General features: G+C 42.2%; 1 protein-coding gene and 1 pseudogene across 1 annotated transcript in view; both read right to left on the minus strand.

Moving 5' to 3' along the window:
* LOC127652039 (uncharacterized) overlaps nucleotides 1–3,550 on the minus strand; it is a 6,910-nt gene extending 3,360 nt beyond the window's left edge. The window contains exons 1-3 of the mRNA XM_052138097.1: nucleotides 3,530–3,550; nucleotides 2,839–2,884; nucleotides 2,514–2,555 (exon numbers count right to left, since the gene is read on the minus strand). Of these exons, the coding sequence (XP_051994057.1) occupies nucleotides 2,514–2,555; nucleotides 2,839–2,860 (64 nt within the window). The 5' untranslated portion in view covers nucleotides 2,861–2,884; nucleotides 3,530–3,550. The remainder of the gene's footprint in view (nucleotides 1–2,513; nucleotides 2,556–2,838; nucleotides 2,885–3,529) is intronic.
* A 2,217-nt stretch (nucleotides 3,551–5,767) lies between these two features.
* On the minus strand, nucleotides 5,768–14,959 carry LOC127652040 (adhesion G protein-coupled receptor E3-like; annotated as a pseudogene).
* Between the last annotated feature and the right edge of the window lie 2,984 nt (nucleotides 14,960–17,943).

Consider the following 17,943-nt stretch of genomic DNA (forward strand, 5'->3'; position numbering starts at 1 on the left):
TGATGTGTGCTTCTAAATCACTTGCACCTTTATTAGCAACGGACACAAAAGTGCAGCTTTACATGTCATACATTCTGCTTCCCACGGATCTCCACCTGGACTAAAGCAGAGGAACTTTTTGTGCAAATTTTCTGTAAATTTGCACTTTCGTTTGGGCATTGTTTCCACTCAGCTGTCAACAGTTTGATGCCGAACACAACAGCGGAGAGATTGACGGGCAGGAATTTGGCCAATATTTGCTGAAAGTCTCTTATAATCGACCAATTGGTGTGTGAGAATGTGGGACACAACGAATGTACCCTACATGGTCACCCTACATTTGGACGTCTTTGACCAGCACACAAGTTTAAAAACATTAAGCTAAACATGTAGGTAACATCGGTAAATCCTCACCATTACTCTTCTTTTCAATAATGTCCAAAAGGCTGCGTTACTTTTTTCCTCCAGAGTGACACAAGCTGCCTCTCTCTAGTAGCGGGAGGGTGTCACGCCACGTGAACTTCAAACAAAATATTATTGCGAGTAGCCTACATTTTCGAAGACCTGCGAGACTGCGTCATGAAGATTATTGAATATTCATACAGAAATATGTTTGTTGTTGAGCTGCACCTAAACTTGTGTAGCCTACATTTAAAATTACATTCGGGGCTACAGTCAAAACATTCGGGCTGAAGCCCCGGAAAAATGACCTGGTGACGCCGAAGTGGCTGCGGTCTCTATGGACTAAACTGTGGATAATTTATTATTTTGAAAATTGTATGAAGTCTTTCTTTGCTTAAATGACTAATACTCTATATTTGCATGTATCTACAGCCTTTTGCACAAATACTGTTTTAAATATAGTTATTGCTTTATTTGCATATTGCTTCTGTATTAAAGACATTTCAAGCTAAACAAAGATACATAAATAAACAAAAACAGTTACAGGTATGTAACAACAGTGACTTTAGCCTTATTATTGATCATTTTGTTTCCATCAATTCAAAATTGGTCAATGTCATAACTATGTCATGATGAGATGGCCGATAAGAATGAATTTGGTATTCAAAGTTACTCTTTACCAGCTGCATCATCACAAAGAACATCACAAAGTATTTCTGTACATGAAAACTTGTGTCCAAATGCAGAAGACTGTGTTGGCATTGCTAAAACTAGGACTGTAACTAGAATGAGTAGACTATTATTATTGTAGAACGAGTTGATTTTGAAATATGTATAAATTGTTTTGGCATTTTTAACTCATTTTAGATAAGATGTTAGAGCTGATGTTTTAAACTGTATGCCGGAATACAAAAGTCAAAAGAGTTTAAAAAACGTCTTATATGTACTGAGGCATATGTAACCATTTGACCCTTCACTAAGCCCTCCTTAAAAGCATTTCTGGCCAATCCTATCTCAGCAGCTGTTGCCACCCGCCATTTTCCTGACAAGCACTGGCTTTTCTCCAATGAGCGTCTACAGGAGTAATGTGTGTTTTAGTAGCTTTAAACAGAATTGTATCAAAATGATCCAAAATATGTTAAAAATGTTGTTGCTGTGTCAATTCGTAATCCTTTCATTTTTTAAAACCTTTAAATAAATCTAGAGAATGGCATGCTATGGGTTAAACTGTTTTAGCCTTCATTCCCAAATGAGCATGTTTAACTTCAGCGAGGACACCTACAATTGCTCCAAGGTAAATAAAACAATATCAGGAAGACCCTTCCTCTCTGAACATGCCACACAACTGCTCGTTCAGTCCCTTGTCATAACTAGACTGGACTACTGTAACGCTGTCATTGCAGGCCTCCCTGCATGTGCTATTAGACCTCTCCAAATGATCCAGAGTGCAGCAGCACGTCTGGTCTTTAATGAACCAAAGAGAGCACATGTTACACCACTCCTCATCTCTCTCCACTGGCTGCCGGTTGATGCACGTATTAAATTCAAGGCTCTGATGCTGCATACAGAACAGTCACTGGGTCTGCTCCAGCATACCTAAAATAATTTCTGCATCCCACCAGAAGTCTGCGGTCTGCTAAGGAACGTCGCCTTGTTGCACCAACACAAAGAGGCACCAAAACACTTTCCCGGACTTTCGGCATCATCATACCACGTTGGTGGAATGACCTTCCCAACTCCATCTGTGAAGCTGACTCACTCTCTATCTTCAAAAAATTACTTAAAACACATCTTTTCCAAGAGCACTTAACCAGTCACTAAAAATATAAAAATAAATAAATACTATGTTTTGAATAAGTCGCTTTGGATAAAAGCATCTGCCAAATGAATAAATGTAAATGTAAATTAAAGCTAATAACTAATAAAAATATAATCAATTCTGTTCATTAAAATATTTTGTGAAAAACCCTGCTGTTCAAGCACTCTCCCATTCATTCCTATGGGAAGTTTTGCAAAGCTTTTCAGAGCAAGCGACAGTAACCAAGGTGGGCGGAGCTATAATAAAGTTAATTGAGGGTCAGTAGAACCATAAGTTATACTTATTAAAAACAACACCACTGGTTTATACTTACACAGCGTTACAAAGATGACAGTCAACAGGGACCGTAAGAAACCTGTTATGAAACAGAATGACAAATCTTACAGTTTTCACTGGCCAAACATCCTAAACCATTACACCATTAAATATTTAAATATTTCCCAAAGATAATTTCCTGAATATTCAGGGCTGCATGTCTGTACCATTAACTACACCATTAGACTTCAGTTGATTTAAACAAACAGATAGTCCCCTGATAATATTCTGTATCATTTTATAGTAGTAGATGTTAGTAAACACAATCTATTTGAGTACATTTACACTAGTAACCCCTGGCCAAAAAACAAAAAAGCACTTACTTCTAGAAACAATGAATATCATTATGAAACTGGAGGTGTTTACTTCCTGAAAAAAAAAAGACGGGTTATGCATAGCTTTATAAATGCTTGCTATCGGAGCAATCAAATTTACACTTGCATTAAGGTTAAACATTCACATGTCTTGCTTTAACTAAGCAGAGATTCATCAGGTCAGAGCAGACCGCAAAACATTGTGGAGAAATGAACTTGTGGAGAGTTTCCACCTCCCAAACATTATTGAAGATAAAGAGCAGTTCATCACAAACTACATATCAACTTCATTTAAATACTAATAGCAAAAATGATTAAGAAAATGACAGAGTAATAAAGGAGGGAAGATTGAATCTATCTGTTCTATTTCTAGGATTATACAAACTTTAACTGTCCTTCAATATTGTTGACAAAACTAATTCCTAAAACTACACATTAATATCACTTCTGTGCACATCAATCATGCATTGATATTGCTGCAGTATATTTGTCTTGAAGTGGCTGAATGTACTTTATCAGAATTATTATCATCATAAATTAAACAAGCTGCTTAGATGTGTTTAATACATGGAAATGAAAGGTTTCAAAAACAGTTAATAGTGACCAAAATAAGTGCAAATGCACATTGATCGACAATTCACTAAATAATTTTATTTTTCACAGAAAACTCCAGTAATAATTTGTGTCAAGAGGATCTTACCTGATATGAGTTTGCATGTGATGATCCATAACTGGCAGTAAATATTTCTGTGTGTCAACAGTTTTTATAGAGCAGGAAATTCACTTTTCCATACTTACCCCCTCCCCCTCCCCCTCCTACTCAAATTCAAATTCATATTCAAATTTATACACAAAGACACAAACTATGTCATTATTTTCAGAAACGTACACATTTCTCAAAACTAATTCAAAACTCAGTTGTACAGGCCTAAACGTTCTAAACCAAACTGGTTTCTTAATTATAACCCAAACTTTACATTTAAATGGCATCAACACACATAAATGGAAGTGCAGCGTAGTTCTAGCGGGAAGACTAGCAGCTGTACATCATCGCACCATAAGCAGGGTAACTCCTAGCCAATCAAATGTAAGCCGTCGCTTTATAAGTCACATTGCTGTTTCAGTGTGCTAACACGGCAACCTCCTCCACCCCACCACCACATGTTGAGTCCCGTCCTGCGCGGGGGTAGGCTCCTCCCCTGCCTCCTATCTCCGGCAGGATATGACGGTTCAGAGTACAACTACTTCGGACCACCAGACGGGGCTTACGCCAAAATGAGAAATTACATTCCTGTTTTATATTAATCAAATAAATGTAATCAAGTTTCACTCAAGTCTGCGAGTCTTCCTGATAGAACTCTCATTACACACTGAAACAAGATGATCAGGGACACCTATTTAAAATTTCTGAGCAACCTGTACATGCATTTGCAATATGAATGCATGTAAAAACACTATCAAATTATTGGTTTAGTATTAACAGCCTCACTTGAGGAAAAAGTGTTTGTGTCATGTGGATTAACTACACATTTGCATGTGAAAAAAAACAAAACATTAAATGTCAAATATTTCCTGAATGCACAATAGGTCTACTGTAAAACATTAAACAAAGATATCTTAAAAAGATAATTACCAAACACTGAACCACAATTTGTATTAGCAAATAAAGCCTCTGAGCTCTCCAAAGCTGAGTTGCGCAGTCAGATACTGAGGTTAAGACTAGCAACAGGAATTATTAGAAAGTCAAATAAGATCCGTAGTACATGTTAATTGCTAACATTGCTAAGTCAAATATATAAAATAGCGTTTCTTTTAATGCATGTACTGAGTGTGAAATATGGGACACTCTTTTAAGAGTGCTAGTGCTAAGCGCTATGCCATGTCATTGCGCAAAGTCAGTGGGCATGGGCATGAAGTTTTGGAGTATTCGTGCAATCATGCACTAAGTCGAGGTGCAAGCATGTTATACAAAATCAGGCGTACAAATCACTAATGGACTGGGCTGAGGTTCTTCTCCAGTTATTATATAGTCCATTCCCTGTCAAATACCAGCAATATAAACAAATACAGCACATTTCTTTGAATTTGGTATTGTAAATCGACTGTATGCAGTGAAGTAGAAGAGGATTTCCATTCCTGCTAAGTGCATTCACTCCTAAAATCCAACCTAAATTTCAGTTTAAGGCTGCAGATGATGTTTGGAACACTCAATATGTTTGGCAGACATGGGGCAGTGATAATCTGCGGGTCCGGCAGCACATCCAACTCGTCTGATCCCTCCCAGCTCTGGTCGTGGGCGTGTAAACTAATGACTTCTGATGATGCCATGTTTTCTTAAATATATCTTTCTGAAGCCTCAACCATCCCAGAGCCAGTGCCTGAAGCCCCTAGGCCTTCACCTCCCGTGGCCCCGCCCCTGGGCTTCTGCCTCTAATGGCCCTGCCTCCTGCGACTCTGCCCCCTCAGCTTTTGCTGGGCCTCGCTGCCTCATTTGTTTCACCAGTCCATGCTCTACATCCTGTTTCGCCAGGCCATGCTCCATGCCCTGTCTCACCAAACCATGCCTCACCAAGCCCACTGCTGGCCCAACTCTGCCATGGTCTCTTTTCCCTTCTGGTCCCCTGGTTTCCCTGCTACACAGCCCATGTCCGCCCCTGCCCTAAGGTCCATGTCCACCACTGTCTTCAGGCCCACCTTGGCTTATGACCCTCTGCAAATATAATATACAATATGCAATAAAATGTTTTAAAAGAGAATAGATTCATATCAAAATATATTGACACCTGTAAAATAAGACTTTGAGTACATAACATGTTAATAGATTCAATTAACAGAAAATCACTAAGACTTAAGTGTCACACACGTGTAATAATAGAATGACTTTAAAATAACGGCTCTGGAGAGATTTTCATTCTCTAAACACGGACTCTGAAACTTTCTATGAATTTTGGGGGGCACTTTTGATGGCTCTACGTTCAGGTCCAGGGAAAATAGTGCTCAACCAATCCACATACTGCTGCCTGATCTGAAAGACAATGAGAGGAGATGTTTAGTAGATGTTTATATAATTTTGTATTCTTTGATTGTAGCAGGATAGGATGTCATCTTCCTCTAGTACTGATTATGACACGCCTCTTTTTCAGCATTATGTAATTGTTGACTAATAAGTGCCCACTTTTATTCTATATTAAGGCTAGTTCATGTCACTGGGTTATGCATCAATGAGAGGTCTCTCTTTCTAGGGCTTTAGTTAGGGGACACTTTTTATTGTTCGACAGGCTGCTGACCCCAGTTACATTATGTCCTCTGTACATCTGCTAATGGTGTTTCTTGATTTGGTTCAACATGATCATATCCCACCTGTCCAGGGTGTCCCCCGCCTTTCGCCCAATGTTGGCTGGGATAGGCTCCAGCCCCCCGCGACCCTGTACACAGGATAAGCGGTTGACGATGGATGGATGGATGGATGATCATATCCCTGGTAGGCGAATACCTGCTTGTAATTTCTCGCTTGGGCTGTATGAATTGTGATTCTCCCGATATGCCGTTTTTTTGCTTCTACTAGATGAGATTCCTTCAAACTGGCCAAGCTTCTGAAACTGTCTTTTCTTTGATATATTTAGTGCATCTTATTTGATATTTGTACGTCCCATTACATTTGAACATTTCCATTTACTCAGTCTATCACCGAGCGGAATCTTGGCCTGGTTTTGGGGTATTTGCTGGATTTATTACTGTTCTGTTTGTGCTTGTGTACTAACCCCTTGCTGCTCTGCTCTGAGTTAGGCCTATTTAAGAGTCGTTTGATCCTGTTATAATGGGTGTCTGATCATTTTGTATTGTTGTTTCAATTGGTATAGTCTATATAACTCTTTGGTTTCCATTCCATCTTATAGGTTTAAAATGTAAAAATAATTGTATATCATATTTTTAAATGTGCTTAAGTCACGTTTCTTGTGACAAATCAGCCTGATATCTTAATTGTCTTAATTGGTTGACACAGGTTTTTTAGCTAATAACTAAACGTCCATTGTGATGTCACTGCTTTCACTTGTGTATAATGACTGACTTTATTTAAAGTGCTCTACATTTGTGAGGAAATTGTACCTTGCTAAAGGTTTGTTGCCAAAACATTGGTAATAAAATCAATTTGTAAGAGAGTTAAATATTGATCTTATGAAAGAGCCGCTGTGATACATGGTTGGCATTCTGTCTGCAAAAACCAGTCTGATTTATTCTTAGTTTATTTTATCCATTTTATTGTCAGTGTATTGTATTTTTCATTAAAATATGTACCTTTTTGTGACTTTACTCATGCCTCTTGCCTCTCACTGTTGGAACAAATATAATTGAGCCTTTCAGGGGTTAATTGTCATCTAATTTCTTAATTCCCTGAGTGAAATTCTCAATGTGGCGTAGTTGGTTACGTCTACAAACATGGAATTTCATGCATTTCTCCATTCCCCTCATCACATAAATAATTTTTTATTTTTTTTGAAAATATGTTAACATTTTTGGAAAATGTCTATTTGCCCTTTTTTTAATAACAAAATGAGGTGCATGTCAACAAAAAACTTTAATAAACAGTTTTTTTTCTTTAGCATACCTAAATATATAGACTTTATTTATGGATGGAAGTAAAAATGGTTTAACTATTTTGACATTGACATTACTTGGATGTGGTTAGTGACATTAACTCATATTAAAGATTATTTGTAAGACGTCCTTCATACGTACTATTATTCTACAGGTAAAGTAAAAGAAGGCTGACCTCATTATTGAGGACACAGTAGATAATGAAGATGAAGGTTCCTTGCTGGGAGTTCAAGCACAGAAAGATAATCTCCACCACCTCATTTTTATTTGTGAAGAAACCCAGAATCCAGGGGCAACTTCACTTCAGTGCTGCGTCAAATAGTAGGGGCATAGGCACTCACATCTGTTGCTTTCTGGTTGTTGGCAAGCACGGATGGTCATGAGACACTCACTGATCCCCACAGGAAGTTCAGAGAGGTGGCTGATGAGCTGGTTCCTAATGGCAAATCCAACACCATGGATCCTGGGCTCATCGGCAGCTTTTCCTTTTCAGAAGAAAGTGTAGCCACGCTTCTCCTCCTTCAGTTGTCCTTCATCTGCCAGTTATGTTTCAGAAAGGGCAGCTAAGTCAATCCGGTATCTCCTCAGTTCTCTAGCGATGGTCACGGTTCTTCTCTCCGGTCTGTCACTGGCTGCACTTTCCATCAGTGTGCACACATTCCAGGCTCCAAAGTTAATACTTTTGTGTTTCTGACTGTAGCCACCACACAGTCCTTGACAGATCTGGGTCAGGATCCAGCGGCATGGCGTCCAAAATGGCTGGGGGCCCTTTTCTTCTGGAGCATTCATCCACCTTCCCAGCCGTTGTGATCCTCCCCTAAAGCCAGCATCCTCTGCCTGTTTCACCGTTGAGGTCTTGGTTGGAATGTTCTTTGTCAGGGACTTGGTGCCTCGACCTTACCGCCATAGGTGTCCCAACCAGGAGCATAGCTCCAGGCGGCATTGTTCTCGGGATCTCAGGACCACACAAGACTCTTCACCACGACAAGGTGACAATCCCCAGAGAGGATAGTCCTTATAACGGTCTAGGACATGATTAATCTTTGGTCACAAGTCCAAGTCAAGTCTTATAGTTATATAATAGTTCTTTATCTGCAAATGGTTATATTAATGAACCCTGAATAAGGCTAATTCAATTTTGAAATATTAAAATTGAGTACTTTAAGACTACTAACTGACTACTTGTTTGTCTGATAAAGTACAATTGTGGATTTTCAATAAACTATTCATTTATTTATTTATTTTGCATTAAAGAGAACAGTTTTAACAGTTTTAACTAAGGAATACAAGCTGCTTTGTCCATTGATCCTGGCAGCGAATAGTGATGTTTCATTCCACTTTTGATGCGTATGCCATTTGATATCGCTTAACAGAAAATGACAGCACATAAACGGAGAGAGAGAGGGAAAGTTGGTCAACTCTGTAGTCGCACTAGCAGGAAACTCTGTCGCAAAATGTCAGGAACTGTGAAAAACTGACTTTAAATGCATTTGGCTAAGGCACATGCAAACTTCTTACTATATGTACAGTATATATACAGTATGTTTTAAACACACTGTAAAACTTACTGCTAGAAGAACACAAACAGGTCCCAGAAAACTCCAGATAAAGCCTTTTTCCCTTTTAATCCAGCATCTGTTTATGGGGAAACACTCAAAATATAAATATCCACAGATTATGTAAAAAGGCACTAAAAGTATAGCACAAGTTTTAAATGTAAACTACATTTGAATAATAATTAAAACTAAAATACAAGCTTACTTTTCACTGCCATAACCCTCAGGAACCAGGCCAAAAGACACGCCCACCACAATCAGAGCGATCACATATCCAATCACAATGATGAATCTGCTGCTAAGCACCTCCCTCTGTTTGGAGCTGATCTGTGATAGGTTCTTCACACAGATGAAAATAAGCACAGCTTCAATGAACATCCACACAAAGGACGAGAGAAAGAAAAAGTGTAGAGCACACAACACCTGGAGACAATGAAAGACAGAAAGAGATTGTAGTTATTATAATTCTATAATGAAAATAATGGAGTCATCAATAATTCTCACCTGGTTAGGGCGTATGTAGTTCAGGAACTGTTGTGTGAGCAAGAACAGAAGGTGAGCCAACAGCAGACTCAAGCAGAGGTTGAGTCGAGCCACATTGTTCACTCCAGGATTCCACCGACAAAAAGCAAAAGTCAACAGGGACAAACTGAGATACACTAGTCCCACGATAACAGCCACCAAATTCAGTATTTCCATCAGTGAATCTTCCTGAGGAAATATCATGTCACATCAAACAGGAAACTCTGCATCATTTTCTGCTCCAGGTGAAAACTCATTTCAATATTTGTACCGTTGTGAATACTTTTAGGAATCAGTATATGCTGAATATCTCCAAATCTCATTCAATGCAACCAACAAACCATGACAATAGGTGTGTTTGACTTCATGCAACACTGTGCAGAAGTGGACTTGAAGCATTGCATGTCGGTTAGAAATTTTGTCTGACCTGAACCGTCATCACCACGAGTCACCGTTATGTATGCTGTCAAAGTACTGTGAGAGTGATTCGAGAGCAGCCGTCTGGACCTCTGAATGATGACACTGGTGATTCATGATTGGCCAGACTCCCATTCTCACGACACTCTGCCGCCACACCTCAACAGTCCTGGCACATTGGACACAGACCTCTCGCCTCCAGCCCCACGACTGTTGTCCCCCGGCTGGCCGGTTCTGACGAGTCTAGAGGACGCCTCCGCGGGACCTCCTCCTCAGTCACTAACCCGCCCCCCCCCGGGTGTGCGGAGCAAGATAAGTGCTTCGAGTGTTCTCTCAGCACCAGAGCCTCGGGACGTGTTTTTGCCTCCCGACGCCGCATTACATACTCCGCCCCGCTGCGAAGCCCCGCCGGATACGTCAAAAATAATCGTCCACTTAGTGTCCCTAGCACGGAGCTTGGACGCATGGCTTCCCAATCCGTCACGCTGGCTGGCCAGGACCATTCGACTCGGTTATGCAATTCAGTTTGCCAGCCCCCCTGCCAAATCCCTGCGTGTGGAAATCTCGACTCTCTTGCTCAAAAACGCGCTAGAGCCTGTCCCTCCTACCAAGATGAAGAAGGGTTTCTACAGCCCTTACTTCATCGTACCCAAGAAAGGCGGCGGCTTATGACCGATCTTGGACTTGCAAGTTTTGCAAGTAACGAGCGCTATTGGGGCATATGGCGTCCTCCACGGCGGTCGCGCCGCTGGGGTTGATGCATATGAGACCACTTCAGCACTGGCTCCAGACTCGAGTCCCGTGACGAGCATGGCGCTGCGGCACGCACCATGTGGTTATCACCCCGCCTACTGCCAAACTTTCAAACCCTGGACAAACCACAGATGCCTCCAAATTGGGTTGGGGGCGCCGTGTGCAATGGGCACGCAGCTGTGGGCCGTTGGAAAGGGGCCCCTCTGCACTGGCACATTAACTGCCTAGAGTTGTTGGCTGTACTTTTTGCCCTGCAGAGGTTTCTCCCACTAATTCAGGGCAAACACATCTTGATCCGATCAGACAGCACCACCGCAGAAGCGTACATAAATCGCCATGGCGGCGTACGGTACCGTCACATGTCACAACTCGCCCGTCGTCTCCTCCTTTGGAGCCAGCAGCAACTCAAGTCGCGGCGTGCCACTCACATCCCGGTCAACCTCAACGTGGTAGCGGATGCACTATTACAGCAATGCTTGCCCAGTGGAGAGTGGAGGGTCCACCCCCAATTGGTCCAGCTGATTTGGGAACGGTTTGGCAAGGCCCAGGTAGACCTGTTCGCCTCCTGAGAGACCTCCCACTGCCCGCTCTGGTACACCCGAATGGAGGCTCCCCTCAGGGCAGACGCACTGGCACACAGCTGGGTTGCGCAAGTACGCATTTAGGTGCTGTGCAAGGTCAGGGAGGATGGGGAACAAGTCATTCTAGTGGCTCCCTATTGGCCCACTTGGACTAGGTTTTCGGATCTCGTAGTCCTCGTGACAGCCCCGCCCTGCAAATCCCCCTGAGGAAGGACCTTCTTTCTCAGGGACGGGGCACTCTCTGGCATCCACACCCAGACCTCTGGAACCTCCACGTCTGGCCCCTGGACGGGATGCGGAAGATCTAGCTGATCTACCACCTGCTGTCGTAGACACAATCAACCAAGCCAGAGCCCCCTCTACCAGGAAACTTTAAATGTGTCAATAATTACAACTACATTTTAATCTTAAAAATTGACAAACTCACTTTTCATTGCCATAGCCATAGGAACCAGCCCAACAGACACACCCACCACAACAAAAGCAATCACATATCTAATCACAATCATGAATCTGCTGTAAGCATCTTCCTCTGTTTGGAGCTAAAGTTACCTGCCTTTCTCAAGACCTCAAAAGTGAGGCTTAATGATAGTTAAAAATGACCAACCTTGAACATGTAGCCATTATGCTACCCCTTATATAGTACATGTCACCTGTCTGACCTGTTCTCTTATCTCTTGTGGGCTGCTGGTTTGCATGATGAGCGTGAATGTTGACAGATGATTACAGGACACACTCAGTGTTGCTGCTGTTTGTCTTTACAACAGAACAACCATTTACAATCCACTCACTGATATTCCAGTACACACAGGACAGATTGCCTCCAGGTACAAACTCTATTAAATAAAGAACAAACAATGAGAACATTCAGTGTCAGTGTTCAGTATTAATCACAACAATTTAAATTAGACACAGACTTCAACTAAATGGGACAAACATTTTATTGTTTTCAGTACCAGGTCAACTTCAATGTCTCATTAGCACATCAATGGTTTCTCAACATCTGAAATGAAGGTAACTCATTCTGATGTGTTTCAGGGTGAAGTTGATTGTTTCGGGAGTTTTGTGTTGACAGTTTTGGGAAGAGTAGCTGAGCCCACACCTGCCACGGCCAACGAGCCAGCGCTCACGCCTGACACGGCCAATGAGCCAGCACCCAGGCCTGCCACGGCCAACGAGCCAGCGCCCACGCCTGCCATGGCCAACGAGCTCCCCAGAGGCTATACCTCCAGCGGCTCTACCCGCTCCCCCAGAGACTATTCCGCCTGCAGCTCTGCCCGCTCCCCCAGAGACTGCTCCTTCTGTGATTCCATCCGCCTTACCAGTGACTCCTCATACAGCAGCCTGACCCTGTCCTGCGGCCACCTCCCATGCCTCCTGACCCTGTCTCGCCCCTGCGGCCACCTCCCAGTTCACCTGACCCAGTCCTTGTCCTGCAGCCACCTCCTGACCCTGTCTCGGCACTGCGGCCACCTCCCAGGTCACCTGACCCAGTCCCTGTCGTGCGGCCGCCTCCCAGGTCTCCTGACACGGTCTTGATCTGCTCTGGTCCCCTTGGTCTCCTGGCCGTCCGCCGGATCTGCTCTGGTCCCCTTGGTCTCCTGGCCATCCCCCGGATCTGCTCTGGTCTCCTTGGTCTCCTGGCCATCTGCCGGATCTGCTCTGGTCCCCTTGGTCTCCTGGCTGTCCACCGGATCTGCTCTGGTCCCCTTGGTCTCCTGGCCATCCACCAGATCTGCTCTGCTCCCCTTGATCTCCTGGCCCTCCGTTTGATCTGTTCTGGTCTCCTTGGTCCTCACACCCTCTGCCTCGGTCTCAAACCTCCCTGTCTTTGCTATGTTCCTCTGCCCCCTTGAACTGCCTGTTTGCCCCTTGTGCCCACTCTAACCACCTGTTTTCCCCCAAAATCCATGGACAATTTTTTTTGGAATCCGCTCCTTATGGGGAGTGTTGTCTGTCACATATTCCCTGTTTTTTGTCTTGACTTTTATGTTGAAATTCTTGTTATATTCCTGTTTCCTGTTAGTTTTGTAGTTTAATTTTATGACATTTACATTTATGCATTTGGCAGACGCTTTTATCCAAAGCGACTTACACAGCCCTTATTACAGGGACAATCCCCCCGGAGCAACCTGGAGTTAAGTGCCTTTCTCAAGGACACAATGGTGGTGGCTGTGGGGATCGAATCAGCGACCGGATTGATTGGTTTTCACCTGATTTTTTCCACAGGTGTTCCTCATTCCCTTGTTTGCCCCGTGTATCCTCATTCCTCGCCTGCCTCATCACAAGCACAGCTTCAATGAACATTCTCACAAAGAAGGAGAGAAAGAGGAAGCGTAGAATGCCTGATATCACTGCACACAACACCTGGACAAAATAAAAGACAGAAAGAGATTGTAGTTATTATAATTTTATCTTATCCAAATCAACTCACTTTACGCTTACTAGAGGAACAATTCACCTGGAACAAACTGATGTTACTTGCTTTTCTCAAGACCTCAAAAGTGATGGTTAATGATAGTTAAAAATGACCAATCTTGAACATGTAGCCATTATGCTACCCCATATACAGTACATGTCACCTGTCTGACCTGTTCTTTTATCTCTTGTGGGCTGCTGGTTTGCATGATGAGAGCGAATGTTGACAGATGATTACAAGAAAACTCAGTGTGGCTGCTGTTTTTCTTTAAAACAGAACAACCATTTACAATCCACTCACTGATATTCCAGTAAACACAGGACAGATTGCGTCCAGGTACAAACTCTATTAAATAAAGTTTAATATGTTACATCACAGCTCGATCGAGGGTGGCCTGTGGAGTGTTGGGAACCTGGATCAATGTCACCACCTCCATCACCGGGCATTGTTCGCGGACGTGACACAGCTCCCTGCAAATCCAACTGACCGGCCCGGACCTCACACTCACACTAGTGGCGGCAGCTTCCCCCACCTGAGAGGAAGAATGGGTAGAGCTGGGTGAGAGAGAAACAGGAGGGTTAATACACCCCAGAGGCCGGGGCACTGGTCTCGGGGAATTGGTACATCATTTCCGGGGGAACGTGATAGGTCGGAAGGAAGGAGGGGAGGGGCCGGGGTAGGGATTACAGAGAGAGAGAGCAGGGTGTGCTAGCCCACAGGTACACCGCTAAGTGGTACTGTTTCATCCAGTGAAGCAGGATGGTGGCACTGGACCCAATCCGCTGATCCTTTCGGTAGTTGGGAGATGAATTGCATAAGCACCACAAGATTGATGACATGCCCGACATCGCTGGGTTCCTCAGCCAGCACCAACCGCTGGCAGGCGTCACGGAGCTGTTGAGTGAAGGAAAACGTGTGGCCATCCGGGATAGTGGCCGTCCAGCTGCAGGAATGCTTTGTTCAGTTTGGGGTACCTCAGGAGGTTGTCGACCGGGAGCTGTTGGGACATGAGTAGGACCTTCTCGGTCAGCAGCGGTAAGAGGTGGACTGCCCATTGCGCCCGTGGTCATTCCTGAGATTGGGCTGTGGACTCGAAGAGTTCCAGAAAGGCCTCAGGATAGTCTTACATTGCCATCTTTGTGAGCAACACATGGGGGTTCGATGCTGCCGGGGTCGCGGCGTGCACCCCTTCCTGAGACACCAAGCTCTGCAAAACCCCGTCGGTCCTCCTCTTGTCCTCGAATCTCTGTTGCTGCTCCGCCCGCAGATCCATGAGTGCCTGGCATTGAGCCTGGTGGATGTTGGCGAAGGTTCAGAATATTTCCTCCAGCAGCGAAGATGACTCTGGCACAAGTGTAACAAAGGTTCTTATTTGGATCAAAGGAGGAAGTGGGAGCCGGTTTTCACAGTCCATGTGAGTCAGAGTTTTATTAACAAAATAATAAAAAATTATTTGCAGCTTCACTCTCAAAACCAAAAGTCTGCTTCTCAGCCTAAAGGATATCACAGCTCCTTTTCAGCACAACACTCTATATGAAACTCTCTGGTAGCAGACACATAGTCTCTGGCTTGTATCTCTGTCTACGGACTAGGCCGTTTTTAATTTCATTCCATACGTAGGATTCTTAATCACACTTACAGTATATAATTTATTAATTATATTATTCTGGTAGTTGATCATGAAGTAATGACATTGCATGACATGATTCACACAATAATTGCTTTCATTTAATCTGGCATTGCAATGCTACTGTGATGCACCCTGTAACAAGTATCACCTATTATATGCTCATTTCTACATGTTAAACTACTGTAAAAATTCCCAGTGTATTAAAAAAAAAACACTCATTCAAAACTAGTAGTATTCAAAATTATTTTTGGTCATGAAATGGGATATTATATTTTGTATATATATTCATGTTGTGAACTGGCGACCTGTCCAGGGTGTCCCCTGCCTTTCGTCCAATGTTAGCTGGGATAGGCTCCAGCCCCCCGCGACCCTGTACACAGGATAAGCGGTTGACGATGGATGGATGGATGGATGGATTCATATTGTGAAGGGTTTTAACTTCTCAGTCACTGAAAAGCAACTTGAAAATGGTATGTTTGTTGCCATGCAGCACCACAGAGCTACACCTTCACCATCTTTCACTCCATATATATTTTATATTCTATGTATTTCATTGTGTTAAGAATAAAAGTGGCATTCTTATTGGTTTTTGAAAAGTGTGCATATGGATGTGCTCAAGTACCCCAAAGGTAAGAGGGATACCCCACTATTGCAGCTCAATGCTTTGGGGCATGTGAAAATAAAGTGTAACCACGGAGAACAGAATATAACAGTAGTCCTCAGATGCCATGTTCGCTATTTACGGCAGCAAACTGCTTGTATACTGTAGTGAAGATTACGGCACTTACAAAGTGCATTTAAACAGAAAAGTCTATTTAGTGTCTGAATAAGTTTTTTCACAATAAACAGTTTTCTGTCCATGTATATGAGTGGTTATAATTTTATATCCATCCTTCTCTCTTCCATTTTCTGAAGACTTAGAAAAAGAAAGCAATGATGCATTAAATGTTTTGTTTAATGACTACACATTTTGATCAATTTGTTGCATAGTCTCCAAACGGCTCAGGTAGCATAAGGACATGATGCCGAAGATGCATACCAATCCTCTTTCAAATCAGACAAAGCACTGATAAGACACATTACTTTATTAAATAATAATAATAATTATTATCATAAAATTGTGAAAAACTAATATAATTGACATCAAACACAATGTAAAAAAGAACAGTCTGGATATGATGATTATTGGAACTTCTTTGTTGTTTACAAGCTGCCCAGAGCTGGGCTTGAACTGGCACCCTTTCGATCTCCGCGGCTTTCAGGTACAGCAAACCGCATGGTTTACTTAGAATCAGGAAGCAATGATATATTAAATGTATTGTTAAGAGTAACTATGGAACTTCTTAACATCATTATTATATTAATTTGAATCATCAAGAGGTGAGTAATCAGAGGTAAAATTTATTTTTGTTTCTAGGACAAATGGTTCAAAAGATACACACAAAAAAGTACATTTTGACATGGTGGTGGCACTATGGAGTTTGTCCTAGAGATCCCAAATTTGGTATGGTGGCTATTCATATCCAGCCCTATCAATGTGCAAAATTTGAGCATTTGCTTATGTACGGTTCACATGGCTGCCATAGACTCCCATGCAGAATAATAATAAAACCTGCAACCCAGATGCAATCTACTTTGTACATTTTAATGATGTCAATACAGTAGACGTGTTACATCCATTAACAAAACAAGGAACAAACAAATGCCACTGGCTTCCACGTCTTCCACAGCAAAACAGAAATGGTAGTCCACAGTGCCTTAACAAAATCTGTCATGAAATATTTGTAATATTTTTGAATACAAAATGAATAAAAATAAATGAATACATTTCATATTGTAATGCAGGCAGGCAGAACTCTAAATGCCATTGCAATCATCATTTAAAACAGCATCCTTTAACTGTTCAGTAGTACATAGGATCTGATGGATAATGGCAATCCCCCTACTGAGAGAAAAAAATATATATATATATATATATATAAATATGTGCTTAAAGAAAATTTATAGATTTACATCAAAACTATTGAAAGCCTAAGTTGCAATAAAGCATGTATAACAAATATATATATATATATATGTAAACTGTGATAACATACAGAAGAAGAAAAAAATCACTTTTATAATAATGTCACTTCAGCAGTGCTTCTCATTCTCTGAACATGGATACTGTAGTCCTCAGTGTTTTTCATTGACTATATTAAAGGTTGTGGTTTTCCGTGCAGGGCAAATAGCGTTTAACCACTGCTGTCTGATCTGTAAGACAATGACATGAGAGGAGATGAGTGACGTTATGTGTTCAATCTGGAACTGCCTATATCCTATTACTCTTAATCAATGGAAAATGCATTATTGACGTGCTAAACCTGATACAGTATTTGCTCTGCCCGGGCAGCTTAATTTCCATTAGGCAGCGAACGCTAGCATAGTTATGTGCGTTAAGTTACACTGCTGCGGTTTATTAGCCTCTTCCGGATGCTTTGATTTTGAAATGGTTTACCATTAAACTTGTGGAATTATTGTCTGCACGCCAGAGCAAAACGGAAACAAACATTGGTTTATCGTTTATCAAGTGCTGAAATTTTTGCCAGGTGAAAAACAATCTGACGGCCGCCGTCCACGAGGCAAGTGGGGACTGGACTC

Source organism: Xyrauchen texanus, chromosome 11 (assembly GCF_025860055.1).
Source record: "Xyrauchen texanus isolate HMW12.3.18 chromosome 11, RBS_HiC_50CHRs, whole genome shotgun sequence".
Lineage (NCBI taxonomy): Eukaryota > Metazoa > Chordata > Actinopteri > Cypriniformes > Catostomidae > Xyrauchen > Xyrauchen texanus.